This window comes from Semicossyphus pulcher, unplaced genomic scaffold (genome assembly GCF_022749685.1).
Source record: "Semicossyphus pulcher isolate SPU_LCO1_2020_fin unplaced genomic scaffold, fSemPul1.0.p SCAF_12, whole genome shotgun sequence".
Taxonomy (NCBI): domain Eukaryota; kingdom Metazoa; phylum Chordata; class Actinopteri; order Labriformes; family Labridae; genus Semicossyphus; species Semicossyphus pulcher.
Window position 1 is genome coordinate 4,176,396 of NW_027211626.1, and position 17,981 is coordinate 4,194,376.

The window sequence follows — 17,981 nt, forward strand, 5'->3', positions numbered from 1 at the left end:
AGCAAACCAGACCATCAGTGAGAAGATCGATTCTTTTTAGTTATTTTTAATGCCTGAAACCACTGGCTGGGGGTCAGACGAAGCGATTAACTGCACGCTGCCTTTGTTTATATTTTCCAGATCAGAAATTTAAAGTGAGTGATACATTTGATACAAGCATGAGATTTTTTGTTAAAAACATCACTTGCAGCATGTACAGGACAAAATCAGCAAGGAGATAAGAGGTATGGCTTTGTCTGCAGGGGTCGCCAAAATCGACACAAACCAAAAGTTCCTCACAGGAGCTTTAACTACATGTATCACTCCAAATCAGGTGTTCTGAATATTGTTAACTAAAGATACATAATTAACCATTCAGCAAACACGCAATGTCTAGACATTGCAATGCAAAGATAGACATGTAACTCAACTTCTTCAACACAGCAAATGTGCAGAAAAAGGTTACATGAGCTTAACAACAATCTAGTTCCAGTAGTTTCCAGAGATAGTTGTGTTGAAGGAAATTAATGATCAAATAAGCGAAAAAAGTTATCTTTTTACTAATATGTCACTTGCAGAATTGTTGAATAAAAGCAATACCACACTTGAGGTTGTGCTGAATATCAGCACAGCTGAGCTGATATTCAGTATAATGGCATGCCCTCTTGTTGTGATATATCTGATAATAGTCTGTGTTGTTGGAATAAAGTATTTGTAAAAGAAAACTAAAAAAAACACAATAGCACTGCATTATGGTTACACTGTTTTCAGGAGGTTGCTGTTCATTGTTTTTCAAATATTGCAAGATAACTTGAATTAAATAAACATAAAATACAGGTTTTGTTTTGTTACAAACAATTTATTGTCATTTCATTCAATAAGCAAACAGTACATCTAAAAAAAAAATCACTGCAGTTTTGGCACTACACTATACATCAGTGAGGTAACTAAATGCTTCAATGCTTGGACTGATTTCAAGTCATCAGGGGAAAACATATGCAAACCAAAAGTAATTTCGTCTCATCTCGCTGGGTTTTAGAAAAAGTTAAATGTAACCGAGGATAAAAGGGAAGAGGTCACAATTATGGACAGGCGGTGTGGTTATTTTCTTGCACCGAGACACACGAAACGGAAAACAAACTGTGCTCAGGTCCTCACAGCAAACGCTTCACACATCACAGCAGCGGGGAGCTTGCCCTCTCCCTTTCTTTGCCAGAGGAGATGAGAATAGGCTCCACTGCTAAAATCTCATCTACTTAATCTCAGAAACACTACCTATGAAAAAAATTAAAACTTTGCACTTCAAAAGAAAAAGTCAAATAAATAAATAAATATGTTTGTGCATATTTGCTATACGATGACATACACATCCATGATGCATATAATCACATATAGATCAAACAGCCACACAAACATCGTGTGTCGCATGTGTAAGTCTAATCTAAAGCAGTCAATTCTCTGTGGCTTCTAACAGACACTAACAGACGCATGTCCTACACTGGACAATGTGTTGGCTCAGAGTTGAAACTTGGGAAAGAATCCTGAGAAATGTGTGGGACACTGGCAGATGTCTTCAAGCATCCCATAAACACACACACGCACACACATACACCCGTGCACATGCGCACAAACAAACCAAAAAAAAAAGAAGGAAAAAAAACTGTACAGTAATGTTACAAACTGCAGGTCATCCATCCCTGCTATGATTGATCCTTAAATATTAAGTATAGTAGAAATGTAAATGAGCTAAATACATAAATACACAACTTTTCAGTCCTTCTCGGTGTCACAGCTCAGTGACTTTGTGCGACACTCTTCTTCAAAGGTGATGCTGTGTATTTTATCAGTTGAGATCTGGGAACTCCTCCACAATGCAGGCTGGTTTCTGTTTATCTGGGGTTGTCCCAAACTGCCAAACAAAACAACAGATCAGTAAAAATGCTGCTGAAAGACATCCCTCTCACCCCATTAAAATGATCCCTTCACTAGCTTTTTTGACGGTATCCAGTAATGATTGGTTATCTAGTTGAACATCTTTTGGGTTAGCTTTTGAACACATTTGGCGTTATTTATAACTCGAGAAGAGTGTGAAGTTAAAATGCTTTACCAGGTTTTAGGCATAGTAACAGGGGGAGACCAGCAAATCAGTCAGAACCAGCAGCTGGTCATCTGTGAATTGCTGCTTATGTTGCTGCCAGTTGTCGTGATGAGTCCGTCTGAAGTTTGAAAGGGTTTTCTTCACAGTCATCTGGAAGATTAAAAAAAAATGATTGTCATTTTCTTATCTCTCTTTCAGGAAATATATAAATGTTGTAACTAAATAAATAATTGACATTGCACAGGCTTTGCTGGCAACAAGAACCTAATGATGTTACAAAATCCCACTGCAACAATATACAGTTATTAGCAGGTGATTACACATACTTCAATGGGTTGTGTGTCATTGAGGTGGGCACTCAGGTCCATCAGCAGCTGGGGCATCCAGGTGGGCACATCATACGGGCTGGAGAGAATACAAGCACTCAACCCGAGGACACCAGCGTGACGCCGCACAAGGTCTGAAAAAACATAACAGGAGGGATGACAGAGATCAGCATACTGAGCATGTCATCACAAATTCTCAAGCAGTAAAATCAAAAACATGTTCCTTACCAGCAGAGGGTATAGTGTCCACAATAGAGCCGAGCTCCCTCTTCCTCTTCTTAGGCAAGCAAGTCTTGCAGAGAGCCTCGAAGTGTGCCTGCATGGGGGTGTCCATGGACAGGAAATTGCACTGAAGGAAGCCACTGAGTGTAGTGGCAGCCATTTCTCTTACCTAGGAAACAAAGGCAGAAAGAGGTGATGTGAAATGTAACATCACTACACAAAGGGATTATGTTGAAACTAGCAATAAATAAGTTTATGGTTTCAGTATTGTGTCAGTCAACTAGATACTTGAATTATATTTTTATACTACATTGTAATTCTACAAACAAACACTTGAATGTAAGTAAGGCTCACGTATACTAAAAGTAGGGATGCACCAATTGAGAAAATCAGGGCCGATACCTTTTTCTATAACTGTTATTTTTTGTTATTATTAATGCCCTCATCTGGATAAGGGACCAAAATTAACTTTAACTTTGCTTACATAGCCCAACAAAAATATTTCTGAAAACATAAATACTTTTATGTTACAATTAAATTTACTGTACAATTAAAGCAGTTAAATAATGAAAACATCAGCTACTGCCATTGGGGGATGTCACCTTATTTGCCAATGGGCCGATGCCTGTTAACACGGCCGATATCGATGTTCAGCTGATGCATTGGTGCATCCCTAACTACAAGAAAACCACAACATCAAATGTATGAGTCTATGTGCAAATTACTACCGGTGCTCTAAAGTTTGTGTATTTTTAAAGTGACCTCTACTCTTTTCTCTTTACGCCGATAATTGTACTTGCATCAAAACTATAAATGCTTGAAGAACGAAGCACAGGGAGCAAGTAGCATGAACTTTACATGCCACCTGAATTACAATATTGAGCCTTAGTATTACAGCAGTGAGGTGCCATTCTTGTCTATGTGTTGCTCCAAAAACCTTAATGTATTTTATTGTTATTTTCATATAAATATTTTGGTTAATTTACTAAATTTAATTTATTTTAATGTGAAAAATATTTAGAACCTTTCATCCTCATAAATTCCACAACACAGGTGTTCTAAAAGTTTAATTTATAACCAACAAAAGCACCTCTGTCTGGTACTTTAACTGCCCATACTAACACACAATCCTAAACACCTTCCTGGCAGCCTCTTGCTGCACTGTATAAGACATAACACAGCAACAATATCATTAGGCAGGGTGTTTCACTAGTGTGTACGCTGGCCAGCTGGATGGAAATAGCAGCCAGCTGGGGACCAGGGGGATGGATGTGTGTGTGTGCATGGGGGGGATGCGTCTCTATAATGCCAGCTAAAATGGTCTGCTGCACATATTATGTCTCTAGAGAAATTCTTGGCAAGAAATGTGAACTTTAATTGGGTTTTATGCAGATGTTAAAGAAGAAAATGTATTTGAGAGCACCACTAGGGCAAATGGGTAATATATCATTTATCGGATTTGTTTGTAAAAAAGGTGTTTTTTTGGTTTGATAAAGGTTGATATAATAAAAGACAGGGGTCATTGCAGCCTAAAAGTGTTTCTCCGCACCATCATCAGCGAGTGAAAATCAAGTGTTTTTGTCTAATAAAGGTGATTCTGAAACGGGACCACTCCAAGTGTCACACATTTAAGGTAAATCAGGCTCAGGTGAGTTTAAGAGGCCAAATAAAAAATGGCTACTTCCATCCATCCCCCACTTCTCCTTTGTCTCAACTCCATCCCTCTCCCTCTCATCCTCCTTCAATCTGGACGTTATCTCCATAGCAACAGATTACTGCAGCCTGTGGTTTCCATAGCAACAGCTAGAGGACCGGAGGGGGGGGGGGGGAGAGAGAGTGTAGAGCCAGGAGGAGAGTGCTGAATCACTACAGTGAAGCCTGCTAGCATAAACAAGCATGTATTGGCCAATAGCTTGGAGATCGTTATATAATCAGACTGCCTTATGTTCGCTCGTCTTCCAACCATCTTCCAGTGATGGTTTACCCAGACTACATGTTTCAGCTCTACATTTTCAGCAATTTCAATGTTAAACAGAGGTGAAGGTCTTTTTACCTCCAGCTGCTCATCTTCCAGCAGCCGTATCACCAGCGCCCGCACGTCATCCACTGCTTTCTGGGCACTCATGAAGGTGAACAGGTTGTAAAACACCATTATCTGGAGGTATGTGAGCACCGTGTAGCGAGCGTGCCAGGAGCTGCTGCCAGCAATCTGTAACACATAAGAAATACATCGCACATCAGTAACATATTTTAGCCATTTGCTGTTTTTACATCAAACGTACCAGGGACTTTTAGTCTGAGGAGGTTCTTTTTAGAGGGGCATATCTTTTACATGGACATTCTCATATTCTGCATGGGTTTAAAAGCTTGGGGTGTTTTTGTTCACAGTGAAAAAGTGAAAACTGCACAATGACATTTTTAAAAAAGGTCCCCTCTGAAATGGGCCGTTCAGAACAGGTGCAGGTTTCTACATAGAACCTTGCTTTCGCTGAAACCAACCAATCGTCAATCACCGTTATTCACCTCAGGCTGCCTTCTCGCACTAGCTTGTAGTCAAGTCGTTGTCAAGATTTCAACTTATCATTCTGACACCTTGTGGTGATTCTAGCTCGTATATATAAGGCCGAATACCCGATCCTAGAGCAGCCATGTTTTCTACAACTTTGGAGTGTGGCCACTCTTCCACGTGGGATCGCACACCTGGGGGAGGGGCTACACGGTCGTTCCAAATCCTGTCAGCCAACCTTTGAATGGCAAAACGGCTTGTTCGTTTCAGGAGGAAGGAGAGGCTCCGAAAGATAATTAGATTCTTAAAACGAAAACAACTTTACCAACGTGATTCAAAAACTATGGTAACTAACTAAGGTTTAAGGATCATTTGCGAGCATGGTAAATTCCAGGCTGTTGATCTTTGCGTGTGTCACACTGATCCACAGCTTCAAAGAGTTCAGAGTACAATCATTTTTATTAATTGACGTATTATCTTGTATATTCACGTAGTTTTATTCATACAACTAGATGAAAAAAAACCCAGAGAATTCTCCAGAATACCTTCAGTCACCTCTTTCAAGTTCTCTCACTTATTCTCCAGGGAGCAGCACACTACTGTAAGGACTTTATTATGTTACACATTCATTTAAGAATTAATGTTCAGCTGGCAAGACTCATAAGAATCACATTCAGTCGTCACTTCCTCTGAACCTTTCATCTTTATCCATTTTAATATCGCAGGTTTTTTAGCTTGGAGGGTCTGTGAAATGCCCAGTCATGTGTGATGCTGGTGAAAAGTGGAGTATACGCCACAGCTGCCAGATATCTCACCTCCTGCAGGGCACTGAGGACCATGGGGATCTGCTCTGTGTAAAGGAGTCCCTGAGACATTAGAGACAGGCAGGTCTTTGCATCTCTCTTCAGTTCATCGTAGCTGTCATCATTCTCAACGGGAGCAATCTGGAACACAGGACAGAGATAAGGTAACAAGGAGGCAGGCATCATTTTGAGCCTCTTTGTGTTATAGAGAAAAAAATTAAGTTGAAGCTAGCAAATCAAGGTAACGTTTTTTACCTTGAAGAGGAGGGGAAGCAACCGCAGTTGTTCTGGGACAGCAGTGGAGAAGGAGCGACCAGCACTTGCAATCAGCCACTTCAGCACTGCAAACATTTAAAGAGAGGAATTCTTACGTTTAAAGAATTTAACTCATGCTTTAATTGTGGATTTTTGCACAAATAAAATTAATCTGCTTAAAATTAACAAATGTATTTAACAGTTTCTACAATGAACATCCTTCACCATGATTGTGTTAAGAGTAACAGTGATACAAACCTGTTTTGAGCAGCTTGATGGCTTGCGTCCGCTCATCCTGCTCTCCCACCTCATTCTCCTCGATCACGTGGTTCTGGATCTCCTCGTCACCCTCGGTCAGAGGCTTCAGCTGCACCAGAATTCTCTCTGTGAAGTCTGAGATGCGCGGGGAGGTGGTCGGCTGAGTGTACGGCAAGTTGACATCAATCATGAAGATGTACGTGAGCACGCTGGAAGGATAAAAATCAGAGGGGATAAGATGAGACAAGAAAATTACAAAAAATTGTTCAAGTTCCAGAAGTAGGGGGGTTAAATGACCTCACCTGCCAATGCGTTCCCGTACATTCTTGTAGACCTGCGTGAGTTTGGGCTCCAAGTATTGCAGCAACCTGTGGAGGAGCTCTGGAACGCGCCACTCTTGCTGAGCCAGGCCTCCTTGCAGCACGTAGAGACGACTGTAAAGGAAACAGAAGCACAATCAGCACTTTTTTTTTTCAATCACAATAATATCTGCATCAGGCGGCAGCCTTTCTACCCACCAGGCGTCGACAAAGGAGCCCCCCTCTCCGTTGACTGGAGACTCCATCAGCATCTCAAACAGCCAGTGTAACTTGCGTGGGTCTCTACTCTCCTGTATGACAGAAACAACAGAGTCATGTGTGAGGAGGGATGAGTGATGCAAGTTTAACAGATGGAAGGATGAAGACATGATGGATGGATGGATTAAGAAGCATAAGCTTACACAGGCTGTGGCGATGCAGGTACCCCAGTCTGCATACGTCTCTATTGTGATGTTGGACAGGGCAGTGCGGAGCAGGGGACACAACAGCTCCCAGAGGTTATCAACCTGTAAAAAAGCAGATGTTACGTACTGGTTGGTAGCAAGGGCATGATGGAAGTACACTAGTATGTTTATAAAATTCTCACAGAAATAAAGTTCATGTATTTTGACTTCCTGTCGCAGGCTTGATGCCAAAACACAGGGCCAATTAGCTGATTCCCAACCTCAGTCCTATCATGATATTATGGGGAGCTAATGCCATAATGGTAGAAAAATATGCAATTTCACTGTGTGCCTTTGGAGGACGCTATCCGCTTCTCCAATGGGCCCTGGAAAACCTCCACCAGACTACATAAAACGCGTCATCTGGCGGCGACAGGGAGCTCGCTAAACTACACTTCCTCAGTCTAGGACGCCGCCTCCGATGTCATGTCTCGTTCAAAATCGTCATGTCCAAAATGTAGACTGCAGACCTGAAGATTTTTTAGACGATCCACCGGTATATTCTCGTTGTATTACGGATTCTGTACTCTGGCCCATTGCCTGCAGCGAAAAGGGTAGTAGTTCACTCCTTTCCTCGTTCCTTTCAGAGGGAGGGGCTCAATGCACGCTGGGTGTTGTAGGAATGTAGAATGGGCGAAACCACAACTTTCTCCACAGCTGTGGCGCCAATTTCAAATATTATTGCTTCTATTGATTACAGAGAACACCAGCTTTGACCGACAGTGGCTTTTTCCAGGGGCGAACTGCTCCTTTAAGGGCTACATTACCATACAAGACATTAAAGGTATTTTAATTGTTTGAAAAGAGGCTGCTTTAGAGCTTTTCTTGTGATTGTTGTTTACATGTTTCCCTATCCAAAGAGCCCCTCAAACTCACTTTTTTCACTTCTATCTCTTCATTTTTCCTTTTTTTTGTTTTGTTTTTTAATTCTTGTGACACAAAGAGGTTTGCCTGGAGTCTGCTCCAAGAAAGTACAACATCTAGCAGCCTTACTTTAGCAGTTTCACATCAGTACCTTTGAGTAGCTCCAGTGCTTGCAGCCTCTGATCAGACCAGAGATGATCTCTGCGACACAGCGCTGCTTGCTCTCGTGGGTGTCGGCCACCAGGCGCTCCATGTGTGGCCGCAGCAGGGGAAGAAAGGCATCGCTGAAATTGCGGAACAATCCCTGAAAGAGAAGAAGGAAACAAATGAGTTTCTCATGTGTCTGACTTTAATTGTTTCCTGCATTTAACACTTCTGCCCTGTGGGACTCTCACCTTAAACAAACAGAACCTCCGGGGACTGAACTTGTCTTTGCCCTTGCGATCCTCAAGAGAGAGAAACTCGATGAACTGGTTGATGAATACTGGGTCTGAGAAGTGGTCAAAGATGATCTGCTCCCGCTGTTAAGAAGGGCAAAACAATTAATTTGAAGTTACTATGATAAAATAAACGTTTAAGATTACTTTATGTTATTTATTGTGTTAGATCTTTCTCCTGTTTAAGTACACACCTCTGTCATTTCCTCTCTGGGTAGGTTCTGTTTCGGCTGGTCCTCCAGTGGTGCATACATCATCAGTTTTCTAGAGAATAGAGAGGTGATTGTAAATAAAAACAAGGTGAGAGATTTCTATCACTCAAAACAATAACAAACACATGCATTATTAAATAAGAACCTTGGCCAGCAGTAGTATCCCCAGTGAGTCTTTTCCACAAACACACAGCCATCCCAGTCCTGCTGTGTGCGTGGCAGGTTGCTGCTGTTATACTGGAGCCACTGGTTGTCTTGGCGGTCCCCTGCTACCATTTCACTCAGCTCCTTCTCGCCACCTACAAAGGATAGGCGAAGATGTTTTAGATGCACCGCTATTGAGTGTATAAAGAGCTCTTAAAACTGTAATTTTCATACACAAGAACACAAATTTTGTGCTGCTTACAGAGCTCAGAGGGGCTCACAGGGACTTTCTTATGTGGTCTCTTGATTTGCTTCATTATCCCTGCCACAGCTGATATCGCCACCTAATGGAGAAAAGAAGACATTTCAGCCAAAACGATTACAGGAAAGACTGGAATGCACGACTACTACATGTCTCATGGATGTATGCCGCACCTTGCGGACATAGAGGGAGTCATGGTTGAGGCTTTTGACAAAGAACGTGATAGCAGGTGGCGGGAGTTGGTGGTCATCTCTCAGCAGCAATGAAAGGAAGCCGATTGCAATGTGTTCAAACTTCCAAGGCCTGTGAAATTAAACAAAGCAGGTATTAAAAGACGGCAATAAATACATGATTTAATGAACCAAATATCAAATAAGACCTACATGTTCCTGTTCTCGATGCTGTCCAGCAGATCACCAATGAGCTGTTTGTATTTCCTACAAACAGGTAGAAAAATATTAGTACTTTAATCTGTTTCCATGTAATGTATTGTTATTCTGTAAGGCTGAAAGACAATGATGTGACCTGCAAAGTCCCAGCTAAACCACTTTATATTAAAGTAAGCTTTAATAATGATTCTTTGTCTTTATGCTGTTGTGAACTTACTCGACAGACTCAGAGTTCTTGAGCTCCTGCCTCTTAAGACCCTCTGCTGCTTCTTCCTCTGAGGGAACAGGCTCCACAGGTGGGGGATTTCCAGTAATCATCAGTTGTTTGGCCACAGCACAGCACTCACCAGGAATCTAAAGGGATGAAAAGATTAGACACACATATCAGACATAGTTTGTTTCAACATGTGGGAGGGGATTTCACTGTTGCCTTTGACTCAACCTGTGTGTCCTGCTTTCTTACAGAGAAGTCAATGCCGATGGTCTCATACTGACGATGGATTTTGTCTGCGAGGTCATCGAAGAGGCGAACAATGGAGGGCTTCTCCAGAGACATGGCCGAGCTGAGGCCGGAGCGGACCACAGCGGGCCACGTCAGAGCGATGCACTCCCAGTCGTGCAAATTGGCCAGGCACACTCCACTGTGATTCCCCAGGAGACAGTACAAGGCACCCTGGAGACGTACAGAGAAGGTTAATGTGTGAATTTGAAGTCTAACACATGTAAAGCTTTCATACTGAGGACTGGCATACTTTGAACTGCTGCTGTGTGACATTTTTGTTGTCCGGTTTAAGAAACTCAAGGACATGAGGGATCAGATCTCTGCAGCAGAAGTTGTACGTTCCCAGCGCAGTGAACAGCACGTTCTGAGCTCTGCTGCGGACCTGAAAGGTAATAAAAAGTCTCATAAGTTATAACAAACTTTTGTTGTATCAAGTCTTGTCTTGTTGATTTATGTTGTGTAAGGACTAATCTGTGAAACTAATAAATGCCTTGATTGTGAAACTCACTTGACTGTAGGTGCTTGTGGAAAGCCTCAACAGATCTCTCATCAGCTCCTGGTGAATGCTCCTGTACTGACATCCTTCCACTGTCAGCTTTCGCAGCTGATTAAAAACGCAACGATTCAAAGTTTAAAAAGGTAAAATACAATGATGTGTGATTAGGCAATTTCACTGTTAATGACGTACCTCGTGCTGGAGCATGACTCTGTCTATGAGCAGAGCTCTGATGTGCTGCTTTCTGCCGTGAAGCTGCAAACACAACAGCAAGGCATTATAGCAGGAAGTTTTAAGCATCAGCATCACTTACATCAAATGTAAGCTTGTGGGGGAGTGTGCATGGTTTTAAATGCCTTCCTACGATAACAGTGGTATAAAAGAAGTTCAATAAAGTGTCAGATTTCTTACTCTGTTCTCCATTGATTTCTTCACAAGGTTGAAACTCTTCCAGCGGGAGTCAAACTCGTGCTTGTGAGAGCCTTTGAAATGCAACAGGTCACTGATAATCTGCGAGGTGTCACAGACAGAGATATTGATTACTGTTGGCTGATAGGAGCGAGACATCAGCTATTGGCAGAAATGTTTAGAGACTTTGAGCGGTTCAAGATAACAAACTTTAAAGTAAAGTTGGTGATAGCTTACGGTGATGCCTACACAATGTTCCACACAGCAAATATTAACATACACACACTACTCCTTAGGCTTTCCAACACTCATTATTATTATTATTGCCTGTCTACCTTGATGATGGAGAAAAGAGACTTGGTGTCATCTTCAGAGTGTTCCAGGATGTAATCTGCAAGAAAAGGTAGGAGATAGTTATGTGTTGGTCACGTCACAGTCCGCTCTCAGAGCTGTGATTACAAGGGTTTAATACAAGGCATGGGTGATTCTATATTACATTTTTAATTAATACAACCAAGAATCATCTCACCTTACCACTAATATCATTAAGACTATAAAAACTACTTGGGTGGGGATGTGGCTGCAGAAATAAGAGAGCTAACAAGCTTAGATTATAAGTGAGTGAACACTTACGCAGCAGCTGTCTCATCACGCTGCACACAGCATCTCTGTAGTTCTCTCTGGATTCATCTGCAGGTAGAGATTATATTACAGTGTCACATTACGCTACAAAAAAAACCTATAATTTAAAACTTTCGGAGCAAAACTTATATCATCTAACTGTGACCTACTTACCATATTGCATTCCTGTGTAGAGGTTGGTCTCATCTAGATTCACCATGCTGTGGACCCTGTGGTGGAAAAGCAGGTTCAAAGGTCACTTATGTTTTAAAGTCATATGTCCTATATTAATTTTACATTAACAATATAATTATGAGTAACTTATTCAGCAGGGATTTTTTCTTGGTTTCATCATCAGACCACATGAGCACTTCCATGTGTTTTTTAAAGGAATTTATGAGCTCACACATTAATCCTTTCATCCATGGCGTCCACGACAGTGGTTATATATTTAGAAGCCACTTACGTTTCCCAACCTTTACATTAAGGATTAAGGGGCTTCTACTGCTTTCACTACTTATCATCGCCAGTCGAGTTAGAACAGAACAAGTACAAATAACAATGAAATCTTCCTGGAAAAATGTACATAAGCACCTTTTGTTAGAGCACATGACAATGTGGTAAATGGTAAATGGACTGTACTTATATAGCGCTTTTCTAGTCTTTGCGACCACTCAAAGCTGCTTTTACACTACATATCACATTCACCCATTCACACACTGATGGCAGAGGCTGCTACGTAAAGTGCCCAACTGTCAATCAGATATCACATTCATACCCGTTGGCTATGCCACCGGGAGCAATTTGGGGTTCAGAGTCTTGCCCAAGGACACTTCGACATGTAGCCTGACGGAGCTGGGGATCGAACCTCCGACCTTCCGATTGAAAGACGACCGACTCTACCACTGAGCCACAGTCGCCACAGAGCCACATGTGGGAATTCAAGTCAATTTTGCAGGTTTAAGAAAATAGATGTCTAGGTGAACTGACATCTTTTACTGAAATCGTTACAGAAAATTGTATCTGTTTGTATTTCTGTAACTGTGCTTGCATTGCGTATTAATTGGATACTGTGATAGACATGTAGTAGTATGTGGTAGAGTAGATAGTATTGGCTTAGGAATAGGGTTTCCTCCTACCCTAACCCCAAATCTTCCTCGCTCTCTCTTCTCTCCTCTCTTCCCTCATGAAAATGACGGGGTAGGGGGAGGTAGAACGTAAAGTCCGGTCCGGCGGGGTGAATGCTAGCCCAGGACAGGACACCTCACCCTGGCTCTGCCTTCCCCGTCTTCTTTCTAACACATCTCTCTGTACAAACTCTCTATAGTTTTCTCTTTTGTAAAACAGTATTGTAGTATCGGTGTTGTCAGTACCTGGAGCTCGCATGACGGGTCATGTGGTAAGTTAATTGTAAGTATTGGGATGAAGGCACAAGGGGAGGGGTTTCTTCACTAAGCCCTTATCCTTATCATTAGGTCACAAGTATCTTGTGTTTAATTAAATTCAGTTGTATTTGTATTGCTGTTGTATTCTTGGTCAGTATACATTTAAGTACTCACAGTTCAGGAATGGGCTCTCCTTTCAATGGTGGCATCAGACTTCCAGCTCCTAGGAGGCAGTGCTGAACGATGGTCAGGCTTTGTAGGACATCATCTCTGAAAAATACATTTTTGTAATTGTAATTATTGTAAATATAAAAATATATACTTACATATATGCTTACATTTTAGAGCAAAAATCGGGGGGGAAGGGGCTTAAGGAGCACAGGTGAAAACTCAGACTAGTTCCTCCATACCTGCTCATGTCCTGCTCTCCCTGAGCAAATCTCTGAAGGCGCTGGAGTTCAGGCTGAAGGATCAGGTCCAGTAAATAAAAAGCGAAAGATGTCTCCTCCACGCTGGGCACATGCCACCGGATATCCAAGTTCCACAGGTCCCCGGGTCGACCCCAGTCCTGCACGGGAATAAAATAATAAGCAAGAGGATACTTTTTACACATTACGTAGTTATGTAAATATATCCTGTTACTTTGACACCACTAAAAAAAGAGTGAAGTATTGTATTTTATGGCACAACCTGGACCTCCACTATATTGTGTCCATAAACAGTAAAAAAGCTGAAGGAATTCAGTAATCTCTGACCCTCGTGGGTCACATTAAGTAGAAATATACACAATAGGAGCTAAATATCTGCCTGCCAATCTCAATCGTCTTTTTATATATTTATTGTAATACAACTTTGTCTAAACAAAGACCAATTAGAGAGTGACGCAGAACAATACACATTCATTCAGCCTGTGCTACTGCTGGCAAACTGTAGTAACCACGAGAGACAGGACATTTCTTTTGAGTCACAGGGCACAGTAATCCAGTCAAGTGATCTAGTGTCCATGCTTCTACCCAGGAAGACACTTAATGAGATCAAAGTACAGTCTGCCTCACTGACTAACAACCTGAAGAGGAGAGACAATTAATCAAACTGGGTCACAGAGGGTGCCACAGAGAGTTTTTTGGTCAGCTGATAACCTAAGGACAAACGTCTGTTACTGTGTTTTTCTTTGTTTTTAAAAACAACAACAAGCTCTTTATCTTTAGCCACTAAGTATGAAGAAATGGCTGCTTTGCCTGGAATGGTGATTGCAAAAGAGGTAATCTTGCCTGTCTGGAAAATGGATTCTGTACCCACATTGGGGATTTGTGGTTTGGAGAAATGGGAAACATGTTACATCTGGAGAGAAGGACATTTTATAATACAGAACAGAACAAGTGTGTTCGATAAGATCTGGGACCCTGTACTGATTCTTTTTCATGGTCAGGACTAATGTGTTGGGTCCAGTGTAAAGCAACTTGCTACATCTATTTCTTTTCCCCCCTCTTATTTTATCATGTATATATATATATATATATATATATATATATACACACACACTTATGTATCCTTTAAGGAGAAACTGCTTAAGATTTAGTTTAATTAAAGTGATAATCTCGAAGATTTTCATGTAAATAAATGCCTGTTAAGTCTCTATCTATCACCGAATGAGGTAACACAATGGTGATTGAGCCTATGGCCCACTGATGAAAGCCTTTACATTTGCAGTATTACAGACTGGGTGTCGGTGGCGACTTTCATGGGAAAAATCCCAAGCGGCGCCCAGTTAGTGACGCGTTTTCCATCAGCCAGCAGTGGTTGGTCTGTTGTTGACTGTTTCTTTTTACTACTATTTGCTGCTTGTGTAACTGTTTTTAAAAGCGGCCTCATGTCTATGACGGAATCACAGCCGTGATGATATTATGTACAACATTACGACCTCTCATGTAATATTGCTTAAAGTAATAATCTCAAGATTTTCATTTTAATAAATGTCTGTTAAGTCACTATCTATCTATCTATCTATCGCCCAATGAGGTAACACAATGGTGATTGAGCCTATGGCCCACTGATGAAAGCCTTTGCATTTGCAGTATTACAGACTGGATGTCTATCGTGGAAATAATCACAAGTGGCGCCCAGTTAGTGGTTGGTCTGCCAGAGAGGGTAGGCAGAACTAAGCGGCTGCTTTTCCGGTCTCTGCAAGTGTTGCGAGTAAACAGTAATCTACTATGGCTGAACAAACAAAGAAAAGATGGATGACTACAGATACAACTTCAACAAGAAGTGAAAATCCAAAGAAAAAGAAACAAACTCGACGCTCAGATGAAGCAAACAGTCTAAAAAGGAAAGCGACCGCCAGCGAGGAAAATCACGAGTTCCACCCGGAGCCAACCGTGGACGTCACACATGCAACACTGTCTGGATATCTGAGAAGTGTGCTCCCGCAATTATTATCACCATAGGTGCTGCCAAAGGGAACGAAACTGAGATCTTCAAGATTAGAACTTTAAGGCTTTGGTTGCTATTACCTAGGATGTGCTTTGTCTGTTTTTTTTCTGTTTGTATTCTCGCTATTCTCCAAAAAAGTAAACATATAAATAAAATATTACAACAACAAAAAATTCCACTGGTTTGAGGGAATGATAGGAATGGTTATGCTGAAACATCACAGGAGTTTAGTCATTAGATTTATGGTACAGTAAATAAAGCAACAGTCATTTTGGTTACAAATTAGAGAAAATGTAATAACCAATCAATATTAGCACCTTGATGGGTAAGTAGTCACTGATTGGCTGGTGGAAGCCTCCTGGCACACTGCAGTACTCTGTCGGGTAGATGAGGACTGTGGAGCGGAGGATGTGGTGCAACAGGTTGCAAGCTAGGATGTAGCCCTGCTTACACTTGAGGTGGAGCGTCAACTGCAAGATCTGGACCAGGTCAGAACGATAGGGCAGAATCTTGTCGCCATCAACACGAGTCACCTGAGGAGCACATGGCAAAGAGCGAAAAATACATTGAAGAAAAGATATGATAGGAGGTGTTGGTTATTACTTGAGCACAGGGGTTACGTGTATTTGTGAGTGGTCTAAATCACCTCAGACAGTAGCTGCAGATTCCACAACAACTCTTTGTCAAGTTCCTCCTCATTCAACACTTCCTCATCTGTTGAAAAAGTGTGTCAGACAAATGACAAAGGCTCAAGGAAGAAAACATAAGTCATGCATTTGGAAAACCCTCGTCATAGAAATGTCTTCGACTGTGTGGTTAACACTTACTGACGGCGATTTGGTTTATGGCATTGCAGCAGTGTGGCACAAACACCTTGAGCGATTCCGCGGGGTGACACTGAAAACAGAAGCACACGGAGGATGAGATTTGTGAACTACTAACCTACAAAAGATTGTGGCTTTGGGCAATGGGACAAGACTCACCTTGGAAGCGGCTCTGCACATGTCAGCCACCATCCTCCCTGCTACACGCGTCTCAAAGATGTTTGTGGTTGCAAAGTTGAACACCTTTTCCAGAGCCACCTGTTAAAAACCATGTAACAAATGTTTTCAGATGTGTAAATGAGAGAATGGAAAATGTAGAATGAGATGAGTGTGTGACGACAGAGCTTTAACCTTGAAGATGTCCAAGGAACACTGTGTGAGGATGGTGCTAAAGGTGGAGGACAAGCCGAGCTCGACCAAACTCTCCAAATGAGTCATTTTCTCCGTTTCCGTTTCCTCTCGTGTTTGTTCCAGAGTGCTGCTGTCGATCAGGGCAAAGCATCTGTGCAGACAAAGAACAACTCACTTAAGTACTGAATGGGGAAAATGGTTTTGGTTATAAAGTGTGCTCTACTTTTGTCAACAACAAGGTGAAATCAAGATGTAATACAACGTTATATTTCTTCCAATCATGATCCAATCACATGCCGGAACAAATTTGATTTGTTCTGTTGAATGGTATAATTCTCCTTTGACAAAAATCATAAAGTATTTTGTTTCCACTTGACCAAGCAAAAGTCATATCTGCATATTGTATTTGCTATATATATTTACTTTTTTTAAACAAAAGAGGAGACTATTTCAAAGAGATTTCTTCCAGTTTTTCAGTCACACTAATGCAAATAGAGATAGATGTCATTACTTTCAAAGCTATGTTGCTGAAAGAAACTTTTGCATATAAATGACTTATCTTGTTTTTCAAGATCTATTTTTTTTTTTGCATCTGTTTTTATTTTATATACAGCTGAAGAGAGACAGGACATGTGGGGAGCAGAGAGTGGGGGATGACGTGCACCAAACAATCGGCAGACCGGGAGTCGAGCCTGTGATCAGTGCGCCGAGGACTGTAGCCTCCGTACATGGGGCGCCTGCTCTACCAACTGAGCTAAAGACATTACTTGTCTTTTAATGCAGACTGTGTTCATCTTCATCAAGACTTTACATACCTGTCCATGAACTGCAGCACAAAGTCTTCAAACTCAGCTGAGGCTGAGCACATCTCTCTTTCCACCTGAAAGTTATAGACAATATATGAAATGTTTTACTCGTGGTTTTTAGCTCTATGACGGTAGTTCACGACTTGCCAGTCACTGTAAGTTATGTCACACATCATTCGTGAGACACTTGCATGTGAGTATGCAAAGGGGAGTGGGAAAGAACAGTGATTTACCTCTGTCAAGTCAGTTTTTTCATGTAGGGCAGACGAGCAGTCCACCAAAGGCACAAGGGTCACAAACGTTGCAATAAATTGGAATGTGATCTGTGGGGAGAGAATGGATTTTTAGATAACATTTAAGAGATTGAATACAAGCAAAACTGACGAAAGGAGAATGAGAAATCAGGTAAGTGATTACCATGCACTTGCTGAAGTCGTTTGGGTCTACGCCTGGCAGAGCCCTCATAAGCAGGGGCAGCATGTGAGTGGGCCCCTCAGGAAAGCGCTGCCCACCTGACACGAGGCTCCTTGCCACTCCGATCATGCAGCTCAGCGTGGCGGTCAGCTGGTGAGGCTCTGTTAGAGTCTCCAGAGCAGGGTAGGTTCTATAGCAGAGACACAAAACAATTAGCCCTTTG

The 17,981-nt window shown here is 41.7% G+C and overlaps 1 protein-coding gene across 1 annotated transcript in view; it reads right to left on the reverse strand.

Annotated features, from left to right (window-relative positions):
* Window positions 1-829: 829 nt before the first annotated feature.
* Window positions 830-17,981, reverse strand: part of psme4a (proteasome activator subunit 4a) — a 29,621-nt gene continuing 12,469 nt past the window's right edge. The window contains exons 12-48 of the mRNA XM_069658669.1: window positions 17,762-17,948; window positions 17,578-17,667; window positions 17,354-17,418; window positions 16,539-16,689; window positions 16,347-16,445; window positions 16,191-16,260; window positions 16,010-16,077; window positions 15,681-15,896; window positions 13,341-13,498; window positions 13,105-13,200; window positions 11,720-11,775; window positions 11,558-11,614; window positions 11,260-11,315; window positions 10,928-11,026; window positions 10,709-10,771; window positions 10,529-10,624; window positions 10,271-10,402; window positions 9,982-10,191; window positions 9,736-9,872; window positions 9,513-9,566; window positions 9,303-9,432; window positions 9,130-9,211; window positions 8,869-9,022; window positions 8,706-8,775; window positions 8,470-8,595; window positions 8,226-8,378; window positions 7,169-7,273; window positions 6,966-7,057; window positions 6,750-6,881; window positions 6,448-6,656; window positions 6,190-6,275; window positions 5,947-6,075; window positions 4,679-4,834; window positions 2,632-2,794; window positions 2,404-2,537; window positions 2,087-2,227; window positions 830-1,888 (exon numbers count right to left, since the gene is read on the reverse strand). Coding sequence (XP_069514770.1) covers window positions 2,093-2,227; window positions 2,404-2,537; window positions 2,632-2,794; window positions 4,679-4,834; window positions 5,947-6,075; window positions 6,190-6,275; window positions 6,448-6,656; window positions 6,750-6,881; window positions 6,966-7,057; window positions 7,169-7,273; window positions 8,226-8,378; window positions 8,470-8,595; window positions 8,706-8,775; window positions 8,869-9,022; window positions 9,130-9,211; window positions 9,303-9,432; window positions 9,513-9,566; window positions 9,736-9,872; window positions 9,982-10,191; window positions 10,271-10,402; window positions 10,529-10,624; window positions 10,709-10,771; window positions 10,928-11,026; window positions 11,260-11,315; window positions 11,558-11,614; window positions 11,720-11,775; window positions 13,105-13,200; window positions 13,341-13,498; window positions 15,681-15,896; window positions 16,010-16,077; window positions 16,191-16,260; window positions 16,347-16,445; window positions 16,539-16,689; window positions 17,354-17,418; window positions 17,578-17,667; window positions 17,762-17,948 — 4,216 coding nt within the window. The 3' untranslated portion in view covers window positions 830-1,888; window positions 2,087-2,092. The remainder of the gene's footprint in view (window positions 1,889-2,086; window positions 2,228-2,403; window positions 2,538-2,631; window positions 2,795-4,678; window positions 4,835-5,946; window positions 6,076-6,189; window positions 6,276-6,447; window positions 6,657-6,749; window positions 6,882-6,965; window positions 7,058-7,168; window positions 7,274-8,225; window positions 8,379-8,469; window positions 8,596-8,705; window positions 8,776-8,868; window positions 9,023-9,129; window positions 9,212-9,302; window positions 9,433-9,512; window positions 9,567-9,735; window positions 9,873-9,981; window positions 10,192-10,270; window positions 10,403-10,528; window positions 10,625-10,708; window positions 10,772-10,927; window positions 11,027-11,259; window positions 11,316-11,557; window positions 11,615-11,719; window positions 11,776-13,104; window positions 13,201-13,340; window positions 13,499-15,680; window positions 15,897-16,009; window positions 16,078-16,190; window positions 16,261-16,346; window positions 16,446-16,538; window positions 16,690-17,353; window positions 17,419-17,577; window positions 17,668-17,761; window positions 17,949-17,981) is intronic.